A 12,415-nucleotide genomic window follows, 5' to 3' on the forward strand; every position below is an offset into this window, starting at 1 on the left:
CACCTCATTTTGGTCTCCAGTTGAAAGCCCCTGGAGACTGTCTTTCAATCACACTTTCTTGCATTGTCGTGCACACGTGTTTATAGTAAACAACATATGCTGTCCGGGCTCCTAAGATGTTAGTCAGGTCAGGAATGTGAGCAGCAACAAGAATCGCCTCGGTGGGATTCAGGGAGTCGTTTTGCCGAAGTATACAGAGTGTATTCGTTCAACCTGGCGTGTATAAAGGACGACTGCCTTGCAAGGGGGTTATGAAGACATTTGGTCTATCTAGTTCAACTTTGTGAGCATCAATCTCTTTGCTTGTATCAAAGTAGGAATATGAGCGGACGAGCAATCCTCAATTATTTTTGAAGCTTTAACATTGACAAGCAGGATTTAAGATAATATTTGCAGATTGAAAGCATTCCACCATGACACAGGAAGGAGACAGAATGCAGTGACTATTATAGATAATGCACAGGATGGAGGATTAAGCAGCACACCCCCGTGATGCTTACACATGTATTTGTAACCAAAGCGTCTCTTTCCTACAAATCAATCTTGTATGAAATACATCTCTCTTGTAGTCTCCGTCCATGTAATAATTAAAGTTTCCATTAATGAAGGGAGATGGATAGGCATCCAACTCTTCCACCTCCAAACGGCCGGCCGGGATGAATACCCATACCATGGCCGTAGCTTTGCGTATACTCTGCTTACATCAAAGAGTGTTTTTTTGGATGAGAACATAGTTTCTTGATCGCAGCCGCATCTGAGTCTCCTTGTGCAAAGGAAGATGGGGTAAGCATTTTCTCGCAAGGGGAAATAATGAGAGGCCCGTCAAGAGCAATACCAAAACTGGGAGTCGAGGAAAACAAGGCAGTAGTCAAGGATGTATCACATCGGATATCTTGGCATGCCCCAAGAACACATACTGCAACTCTTCTACCCACACCTGCCGGATAAACATACAAATGGTTGACATGAGTAGAGAACATGAACACTGATTTGAGATAATTCGGCCAACACGAATACCGCAAAATAACAGAGACGCATGTAATGGAAGACAAACGTACTGCAAGCAGTATGAGAGTATTCTTACCTCATCACGGAATTCCACACGCATATGAGGAACATTGGTCTTGTGAATATCATTCCCCTCAGGACCCCTCTTGTAATAATTTTTCCCCAGCCAATGTGTCTGCATCAGTCAGAGTCGAATAGTTAGAGCGACGTGAAATTTACGCCAATCACCATATCTACAGGATTGAATAAATCTTGTAAAGAACCAGCCTGACGTGACAATGCACTAAAATCAATTAGGAAGAGGACATACCTTTGTTCTATGATTGAAACCCGATTGATAAACAGAATTGCGTGCAATTTCACAGAGGTCACAGGAGCTCAGCTTCCACACCTGATACACAGAAAAATGTATGATATTAATGAAAATATGATCTAAAAATTAGGAATTCAGTCAGATACGGCAAGAACAGATCGGACAGAGGCGTCACCTGTGCTGCAATGCTGTACTCTTCAACAAGAGGCTCTTTAGTAAGATGAATTTGTAGAGGATCATCGGTTGAGAGCGATACATTCAGACCTCGGGCAAAAAACATAGGAAAAGGGTTGCGATGATAGTCTAGGAAAAGAGAATTGTTGCTTAGCGGAGACATGGCCAATCCAATCTGCAAATAGACCATACCGTAGAAAATGGATGAGATAACAATATGGATACAACTAAGCCAGCATAGACAGTTGAATGATTGTTTATGACAGCGGCATTGAACTGAAGTGGTTACTGTGAGTTGATACAAATAAAACGAGGTCAATAAAATACATTGAAATAAAACAATAAATTTTAAAAGAAAACTTAGATTCACATCTTTCATCAGATATAGTTACTTTGTCTAATGGATGTGATCTGGGCACTTGCAAGCCAAAAGTGATGAAAGAACCATAGGGTTCTGAGTCCTAGAAGAAAAAGAAAAAAGAAAGAAAACCTGGGCAAGGTAATAAAGATACTGTAGACCAGGAGTTTTACGCAGATTGTTTCCATGCGCAATATTGTGTGCCACCAAGAAGGATGCTGCTAAATGGTCCAAATCACCAGCCTGAAACAATCACATCAGTATCCAGTCCATCCAACAACTAAATTTCCAATGTTTGATGTGCGTACCTCAAACAAAATTTCACAGTAATTTACATGGACAAATAGCATGCTTTCTGAAAATACCATCGCATTGACACAAATTCAAGCAAGCCATTTTGTTCTTACCTCTCCAGTGTGTGGTCGGAACTTAATAGTTGAAAGGTTCTTGGATTCCCTCAACTGCCACAAAACAATATGGTCAAATTCAATACAATATGTTTCATACTTGGACTCATATTCGACGATTAAATGGATAATTTATTTAAGCCGACCCTAAAAACATCCAACAAAATCAACAATACAAAACCCAGAATCCGGCCACGGAACGACAACACAAATCTCAAATGAGGTAGTAATCTCCCGAGAAATAGTATGACAATTCCTATCATGATGCAAATGATATATCGTAAAACAATGATCTCCAAAAAATACAATAAACGCAGCAAAGGACAGATATTCAAAAGGAAGTGGTGAAACGATCTTGCAAAACATATTGACCCTGCTTGCATTAAAGAATCAGGTTATGTCAAGACTTCGTAATTTCCCTTTAAAGTATCTAGTCGAGAATGCAGTACCTTGTTGAGGACATAGAGATTGGCGTACACGTAGTACGCCCAGTATGAATAAGCTGGATTGAAAGGATTATCCCATTTCGCAGGTGGTTGCATGTGCTTCGTTGGCCGCCTTTCAGGCTTGCTCTCATCATCCACCATATCGAATCCAACAACCTATTCATTTAACAAAAAATGCATGAAAGAAGGATTGAAACCCAATGGGAAAGCAAATTATCAGGTTATTTCGACCAATACGCGACAAAAGCAAATCGTATCCAGTTGGAGAAAGCGGACAAGAATGTAAACGAAAAGACGCATGACGCTGGGGGTTTGGTTTTGCTTTTGACCAACCATCGAGAGTAAGACATGAAGCTGTGGATGAGAGGAGGGATCCACAGAAACCTCGAACAGAGGAGCGAACACATTTTCCAGGATTGTCTCAAAAGACTGCACAATACCCATTTCCTTATACACGTTGTACAGCCTTGGTAACTGCATGGAAGAAGAAAAAAAGACCATGTGAGTATAAAACTAGGAGTAAGACCTGAAATACTGCAGACCATTTACGTAAAAGGTTTAAATAGACATCGTTCAAAGTATTCACGACAATTACATTTAAATATTCAAAAAAATTCTCATTTCTTTCTTCTAGTAGTAATTTGTCCGAAAATATGCATAAGAAATGAGAATCACCTGAATAAGCCAAGTGACGTTCTCACTGTGCAGCTTATTGTGAACAATCCAATCGGCCAGTTGATCCCACTCACTCTTCTTCCTTCCGTAAATTGATATCCTATACTCAGCCATCTACACAACGAACAGACAAATATCGTCATGATTCTTTGCAAGTGGAAGGATTTTAGTTTTAAAGATAAAGAGTACTAGCAACATAGACAGGAGGTTTTCAACATCTCTAAGTGTTGATTCGGATCATCGAAAAAACCTGCTGTGACTCTCTGGACAAAAGAACTCTCATGAACATCTTAACTGCACCCTCATTTAGGTGCACTATGACTAATCGAAGAATCAGTGGAAACTCTAACATCTATTCAACAGATGTGAACTGTTCCAAGTAACAATCACCAAGTACTTTACACATGCATCCATCTCTCTTTTTATAGTTCACACACCTGATATTTACTTGCTTGAAGATCTGAGAAAACTTCCTTAGTCAACTCTGCTAAGAAGCGTCCTGTATCAGGATACCACAAGTAGCACTTAGTCGATATACTTAATCGAGACTACAAAGAGAAATCGAAGTTATCAATCATTAACAATCGTTGATTACTGAATGGAAGAACACGGTTGAAACTCTTATCTTGATTTAAATCGAGCAAAAGTGAACATCATTCGAATAATTGTGAGTGATTTCACATCATCGCAAGCATGTAGATTCAAACTAATTCTGAGGACTTCCCTGAAAGACGCGTTACCTTGGATGTGATTGTCCTGCTTTAGGAATATTTCCCTTAGCCTACTCTGGCCACAAGGATTATACTTCAAGTTGAACTTGTCGAATCGGTGAAATGTATTCTTGTCAGCATGGACATCCAGCAAATCGACATTGAGATCATAACTGAAATGTACACAAAATACCAATACAGTACACGCATTAACCACTTAACAGCATTAAGGTATAAAAATGTGTTATTTTGGAAAAATGATTTACAAATTGACAGCTTCAAATTAATCACTACAACATCAAAGGCAGAGTAACACAGAAGGAATCAATCATAAAACAATGTTATTCGTAACAATGGTTGAGAACAGAAATGAGTGAATTAAAGGTGAAGATTGCGCACCCGGTGAGATCTAGACTCTCAAACACCTCCCGCAGAGTAAGATACTTTCCATCGCGAAAGATGACAACCTGGTCATACATCAATCGAGTTGTCAAAACGAGTCAACAAGAATCTAATACTTCGGTACCTTTGAGGATTAAGCTGATAACTTTTATAAAACGCAAATATTATCAAGATATGAAATGGTCACTTCAGTTATCATCATGGCAACCGGGCATGCATGACTGCCTTGAAATATAGCATACTAGTTTTACCTCAGAAGCTTCCTTTCGTAGTTTGGATTTGATAAATCTCAGAAGATGTTTCTGGTTCATGCATGAAGAATGGTGCACGTGTGTGTCGACTTTCCTCACGTTATAAAAATCTCGATGAGGCGCACTTTTTTGAGCAAGGAACTCACGGTCCGCATTCAGCATCAGGTGCAAACTGAATTTCTGCAGAACTCACAAGAAAAAACAGTAAAGTAATTTCACACCACGTACGTTTCTAAAAGTACAACACCAGCGTGTTTCTAAGTAGTGGTCCAAAAAGCAGTGCGTGACTCAATGTCAAGGGGGAAATCGTGCAAACTGACCTGCTCCAGTAGTTTGAGACGATGATGACACAAAGTCCGGACGTTGCCAAGCGAAACAATCCTCAGTATGCGGTGCATATCAGTAAAGAAAGTCGTGGCATCATGCACTGGAAAGAGCTCCACTTGCGCTGCAACCACAAACAATGTTGTCGTCATCTTACGCGTTACGCGATGATCCAAAGCAGCTCAATATTGTGATAGTAGTCAACAAATATAGTTTCATACCCGGAAAGCTCGATGCTATAAATAAAGATATCTTGCTAGTGAACAATGCGAGGATATCGAAAGAAGTGTCAGACTCAGCAAAATTTAGAAAAATTCAGTCACTAATCAAAAGCAGAATTCCAAAAAAAATACAAATACAAATACAAAATTCATGAGAATGCTACTCCTACACGTCGTGTCAAAGTCTGTAAAAGTTGAAAAGCATGACTTACGTTCATTGGGTGCATAGACTCGATAAACACCATCCACCATTTCATACGTATGCTGTGCACCGGATATGAACAAAACAAAATCAGACAATCCTAAACGAAGTGTCATAGGATAATCGAGACAGACATGAGGCCAAGGATAGTCTGATTATATAAAATGCTCTCTTACGACACTAGAAGGGTGTCAGACCAGTGATCCTAGATAATTTCCAGCTCCACAAGAGAAACAAGAGTTGAACCTCATGGAAACAGAATTGAGGTCCACTACATGAAGATATCGTTTTAATACCAGAGTGGTGAGTATTAGAAAAGAGTTAGTGAAAGTACAGAATTGAAATGGGAAAACCAAGTGCAACAGAAATTATCACCATAAAGAAAAAGCCTTGAAGAAACACATACCGAGGAAGCTGGTTCAGGTCGGTAGTAAAAAGGATCGGGATTTGGCTTTGGGGTGTCAGAGTCTATAATCTCTTCCTTTACCCACGGGGGGGTCTTCTCTCGGTACACATACTTGTCTCGTAGAGCCATACATTCATGCATATATTTACACACCTCCTCCTCCTCTTCAGAAGGCGCCTCTACATACCATGCCAAACAAAGTTAATCCTCAAAGACCTAAGTCTATGTCATCAAGAGGTTGAATAGATGTTTAGTTACAATGACATCCCAGGGTTGCTTGACAGTAATTACCTAGGAACTAACTCAAGGAAGCAGATCAGATTGCGTTGTAAAGAGCTTGGATGCACAGGAAAGTAAATACCACACAGACCCAGAGACCATTTAGTTAGCCAGTAATCTTCTTAAAAACCATCTCAACAGTATGCGAACCCCATCTTACTCTGCTTCAAAGAGTTTGTGTCCGTTCAATTGGATAGAATATGTTCAATGGATTCTGAGATGGGGGACCCTAGTGAAAACGAAAGAGAGGGTTTAGAGAAGGTCTAAGAGAATGATTCTTTAAGAGTGTGCCATTAACCTATACGCAGTGGAGAGAAAAAATAGAGCAACTGAAGAAGATAATCTATAATTTGCATGCACAAGATTAAGCCATTCTGTTGACTGGGACAGAGGAAGTACCTATGGGGGAAACATTCAGTTTAACATAAGTCTCTTGCTCAGGCTCCTTGCGAAGAATATCAGCAGCAACAGGATCTGGAGCGTGAATACCATGCAGATCCCCAGCTATGCTGTGAGATCGTATCAAGTTAGCAGCTGATTTATCAGCGGCGGCTTTCAGTACCGCATTCTCTGCACTGGGGGACTGAGGTCGCACAAGTCCTTCCACCTGCGCAACCACGTTAATAGAGTGAACCTTCCGTTGAAAAAATGACCAACACAAAAATTGCTCTAAAGACATGAACGAAAGGGTTGGTTAACATATTGAACACATGGCGGAACAGTCTAATATCTCTTGGGATGCATGCAATAGAAAACGTGAACTCACCATCTCAGATCCACCATTTCTTTCGCCATCAGCAATCATGTCATCATTAGTATCATTGTCATCGTCAAAATCTCCATCATAAGTATCCTCCTCGCCATTTTCCAGCAGATGGTCCTCTTCTGCTGAGCCTTCCACACTTTCATAGGGCCCCGCTCCAACAGGAGAGCTTGGAGAGGAGGGGCGAATCAAAGTGGCAGGATTCATAGAGGGATTTGGTGGACGTCGCGCAAGGGCCGTCGGCTGCGTTCCACCTATGCAAGCAGCAATACACCATAGTTAGGATCTAACATACATACTTGAAATACAAAACCGGGGCAAGTTGAAACTTGTGCAACCGCAGAGAGTACCCCCATGCAAATGCTTCCCTGCACAAGGTCAAGAAAGGCTTTTGTGCGAAGCAGTAAACACAATCAAAAAAGAAGATCTAGCCACTAGAATCAAAGGAATACGCATTAGACTGAAAGAGTAAGGGCAGACATTGCGAAGCTAATCCAAAAAATCCTAACAAACCCAGTCCATAGCACTTGGAGAAAGAACAAAGACAATAGCACACATAAAAGTGCCAGGCGCAAGAGAAGCTTGAGGAAAACACCTTAAGAAATCCTTGAGATGATAGTGCTGTGTCACTGCTAATGAACACAATAGGAACACCGAAGAATGCATGTGTTAAAAGATAATTGAACACCTACCTTCTTTTCGAGTTTTAACTCGGGGGAGGCCGGGAGGTATAGTACTAACGGAATCGGATGATCCCCCTTTTGCCATGCTAGTGGGCGGCAACGAAGAGTTCAAGACCGACTTGACATTGTCGTGTGCCATAAGCTCAGGAACTGTTGAACTGCCGAGATCTTTGTTGACTCTTCTCTGTTGAGAGCCGGGCCTTCGCCTCCTGTGCTCCCCGAAATCTAGCATCCGTTGTGATTGTAGACGTTCCAAACTTCTACAGTGCAACATGTATGAAGATGCGGCGGCTACGGTGGCTCCCACCATAGCTGCTACGGCCAGCGACAACCAGGCCGCATGCGTGGCTGATGAGTTCTCCATCCCTAGGAACTGAACAGAGCTTGTTTACAAACTGAGATGCACCTAATCTGACGTCTCACCCACAGTGTGAACCCATGCGCAAGCCTGCAATCGAGCAGGAGGAGACAACCCAGGCCAAATGTTCAGAATGACATAAGAGTTTCCGATTCACCTTCGTATCTAGCTGGCAAACACCTTTCACATGAGAACTTAGAACTCGCGACTACACCATTACAGGACAATGGAAGGAAAGATTCAGCAAACGAATCCATGTACATTCAAATCCACGTATCAATATGCTTAGAGAGCCCAAGTCATGAGTAGCCAACAAGATGAAGTTCGGAGAAGTCTTCAGATAGACGATCAGGATCGTAGTCAATTTTTCCATTGTTGAAGGAGAAAAAATATCACTTTGCTCGGCAATGCCGATAACAAACCTAATTTTAACCTAACACTCACAATCACGCAAAGCCGGAAATGATTTCCTAGAATTGCCTCCATCAACAAAACGATCTAAGAACACCAACGCCCTGATCCAGCTAACGAGCCTCGTTGCACAAATAATCCGCAACCCTAATCCCATGCCTCCAGCTGAGCTCAGCCCCCTCCGCTCAATAGACCACGAATTGTTCTCGTTACATTCATAAATTCAATGCAGTAAGAACTTCAAAATGTCGTAAATCATCTCATGATGAACGCACTAGCGGCGTTAGACTGCCAAGGGGTTACGCCACAGAGTCATGACCGCAGGCGACCAACCAGAACCTGATAAGGTCCTCGTGCAATCAAAATACTACCTGCAAGATTCAGCCCAGAACAAAGTACTAAAATTCTAAATTGTAAGGGAGGCTAACCGATGATAGGGAGAAGCGAACAAAATTTCCCATAATCATGCCCCGCACGACCCTCACCCCTCAGAGAGATCACATCAAAACTCGTCAAAACTGACAAACAATGATCAATGCAACACGTCGCCGATACTCACCACGACAGAATTCTAGCAGCTGTGTCTCGAAAAATTCACCCCCAAAAAATATTCCAATGAATAACTTCAAATGATTCCCACACCTAAAACCCACGTCATTCCACAATCTTACCAAATAGAAGAGGCAGAAGAAGTAGAAATCAATAAAACAAACTCATGATATGTTAGTCACCCAAGATTCAAGCTGGCCTTCCAACAACCAGATCACCAACAATCCGTCGGATGATCCCAAAGCATATTGCTGTGAGCCTCCATAAAGGAACCCAATGGAGAGCTACAGAACCAGCGACTAAATGCGGCAACAAGGTTGGTAATAGAAATGCCAGCCCCTTAGAAAAAGAGCAGGGAGAGAGAGAGCGGGGGAGAAGGAGGAGAGGCACACACCCAGACGTTGTCGACCCGAGTGAGGCTGGACGGAATGCGCAGAAAGACAGAATAATTCACAAACTCCACCCCGGGGGGGGGGGGGGGGGGGGGGGGGGGGATAGATCACACTGAGTGAGTGAGTGAGTGAGTGAAGGCAAGGAACAGATCGCCTGAAACAGGGAGAAACAGAGAGACAGAGAGAAGGGCCGCGTGACCCTTACAACGAACGACAGACTGGGGAAGGGGCAGGGCAGGGAGGGGGGGGGGATCACCCCTCGAATACGATCAAGGAGGAGAGCAGCAACAATCGGAACAGTATGAACAGTAGTAGTATTAGGATGGATGAATAACTGGATGGACGGATGGATGGATGGATCAGAGCCACTGCTCTCCAACGAAACGCTTCGTCCATACGTCCATCCGTCCATCCAGGTAACGGACGAATGCCGTCGACGCATTCTTAGAGCTGTGCAGAGTTCGTGACGATCTGGCATACATGTCACCATCCTGCTCCTCGTCGTCATCCAGTGGGACTACTTGGCTGCCACGAGACTTTTGCACTATTGAGAGATAAAATCGTGCCTTCCCCCACTGTAGAGATAGATAGATAGAATTAGGTAGATAGATTGATGGGTGGGACGAAAGATATAAAGAGCGCTGGTTGTGGGTGGGCGTGAATAGCAAAGCCTTTGACCACCACCATTCCCAAGACGCACTGCACTGACTGGGCTTTGAATTTGAACCCTGGTGGAAGTAAGTAAGGCCTTGTGCATGGTCTTGCTTGCTTGCATATATCCAAAATGATCGGAAAGGGAAAGATGAGCTTTCAGAGTCAATCACAAGATGCTGCTGGGGTATCAGGAATGAACATTCTATTTAATACCTTTCCCTTCTCTACAAATCAGGGCCTGCTATTGGGTAGCCACTCCACGAAGGATGACTCACTCTGTACATCTGAAAGAACCCCGTCTTTCATTCTGTATGCAGTTCATGAGCAAGAGCATATTTATTTATTTATTTATGTAACATTACCTTTCATCATAAATACGGGGTTTTCAAATTTAAATCTTAAAATAGATATTTAATGTTTGAAAATACATCTTTTTTGTACATACTACATCTTATTATTGTTAAGTGTTTCCTCCAGCATTGCACTTCTGTGTTCTCTCTCAGAAAAGTATATTCAACCTATATTTTGGGTGGAGTGTGTCAGAAAAAAATATTAAAACAAAATACTGCAATATCCGATTTTATGATAACTTGTTAAATTCATCAAACTATTGAACAAACACTTTGGTCTAAATACTTTGAGCAATTCATTAGATGATTTTTTCTTTTCTTTTTCATATATATATATATATATATATATGTATGTATGTATGTAATTGACCCTAGCTTCTACTAAATCAATCCACCTAACATCCCCCATTTCATACCCTTGTTCTTCCCTCCCTCCATCTTTGTTCTTTATGCTAGTTCCTTATTCCTCCCATCTCTCAATTCTCATCTCTATTCCTAGCCCCTATCTCAAGTTCCTTGAATAAGTAAGTTGACTTCATGAAAGATTTTGTCATCCAATAGTTATGTTTTTAAAGAACTGTCTTATCTCAAGTAAAGGTTCAAAGGTATTACATGGCTTCTTGCAGAGTAATCAAAGAAAACTAAATGTGATTCCATTGTTTGAGCCTCAAAGTCACAATTGAACCAAAGCCACATATAAGTTTTGAAATTGTACCAACCATTGATTTGTGGCAACCCTATTAATTGATTATGTGTCATGATTTAGTATGTAAATGATCTATACTACTTGTGCTTGTAATAATTTCATGTTTATATTTACTTTGATGATCTTACAACTTCCTAGCAATTCTACAATCACTCTTTAGGCCATTTAAACATTTAAAGTATTCAAAATGAACCATTGTTCTACTATAAACTAAGTATGAAATTGTACTAAGTTATAAATTTAACTCATTAAATTCTTCTTTCTTGAGTTCAAAAAAATTCTATAATATATATGTCTATAAAACTACTAATGTTTACAAAACAATTCCAAAGCTCTAAGAGTAGAATCTAGATAAATAAATAAATAAAATATCAATTTTTTTCTCAATTTTTTTCTTGATCTATAAAAACGAATCAACATCCAAATTTCCTTATTGCCATGCTTATATCTAATTTCTTAAAAAAATTACTATTTAATCTTTTCAAATTAATTGCTAAGAAAAGCTTTGATAAAAATGAGGAAAAAAAGGAGAAGAAACTCCAAAAATATATTGTACACTTCTTTATAGAACACCAATATTATTGCTTTCATTTTTTTCTTTTGCACAACTATTTCCACTACATGTTGCTTCTTCAATATTTTCTTTCAATAACGGATTACATTGACCACATCCAAAACTAAGATCAAGAATTGTCTTGTTTTTGCCAACAACTCAAGTCTATTGATTATAAATCCAAGCATAGAAGTACAAAAATTAAAGTCCAAAGTCAAAACTAAATAAATACAAATAAAAATTAAAGATTGCAACAAGTAAGATATGAATCAAAATGAGCCTACTTCTTAAATAGAAACAATGGCATGGGACCATGAGCTACTATAATGTAAGAAAATACACAATGCAATGCAAAATAGCACAGATTTGAACAAGTAATGTATATAAATGAGTTGTGTCCAATATGCGATGCATAATAGAGAAAAGGATCGATAGAGGATAAAAGAGAGGAGATGAGAGAAGAACATTGACATAAAAAAAAAAAAAAAAAAAAAAAAACTATAATAAAGATGGAAGATGAAGGTTGTAATAATAGTTTTGTTAAGTGGATCAATTTAATATTTTCTTATATATATATATATATATATATATATATAAAATAAATTAGGAAAAAAAATCAATAAGATAAACAAGAAGAGACAAAAATCATCTCTGATTAGTTGTATGCATCATTCAATCATCATTATTTTCATCAAAACTTAATATAACTTGTTAATTTATAAGACCTTGACATATGTGAGAATGTTTTACTCATATTATGAGACATTGTATATGCATGTGAATGCATCATGTATACATATTATTGCATGATATTATATAT

At 39.8% G+C, this 12,415-nt stretch overlaps 1 protein-coding gene across 2 annotated transcripts; it reads right to left on the minus strand.

Annotated features, from left to right (window-relative positions):
- Nucleotides 1-426: 426 nt before the first annotated feature.
- On the minus strand, nt 427-9,557 carry LOC112283108 (AMP deaminase). 2 transcript variants are annotated; one of them, XM_024521436.3, is made up of 20 exons: nt 9,335-9,557; nt 7,632-8,070; nt 6,943-7,193; nt 6,576-6,783; nt 5,898-6,076; nt 5,502-5,553; nt 5,065-5,192; nt 4,745-4,924; nt 4,491-4,558; nt 4,122-4,264; nt 3,819-3,880; nt 3,382-3,495; nt 3,040-3,180; nt 2,710-2,862; nt 2,261-2,314; nt 1,986-2,096; nt 1,497-1,670; nt 1,319-1,399; nt 1,085-1,183; nt 427-937 (listed from the first exon to the last, which is right to left on the minus strand). In XM_024521436.3, exons 2-20 carry the CDS (start codon nt 7,984-7,986, stop codon nt 869-871), a joined length of 2,622 nt encoding a protein of 873 aa, XP_024377204.1. In that variant the 5' UTR covers nt 7,987-8,070; nt 9,335-9,557; the 3' UTR covers nt 427-868. The 2 variants fall into 2 exon arrangements, with proteins under 2 accessions (XP_024377204.1, XP_090107035.1); XM_090250909.1 differs by lacking the exon at nt 9,335-9,557 and adding an exon at nt 8,951-8,968.
- Between the last annotated feature and the right edge of the window lie 2,858 nt (nt 9,558-12,415).

The sequence above is a fragment of the Physcomitrium patens genome, chromosome 6 (assembly GCF_059467195.1).
Source record: "Physcomitrium patens ecotype Gransden chromosome 6, ASM5946719v1, whole genome shotgun sequence".
NCBI classification, from domain to species: Eukaryota; Viridiplantae; Streptophyta; class Bryopsida; order Funariales; family Funariaceae; genus Physcomitrium; species Physcomitrium patens.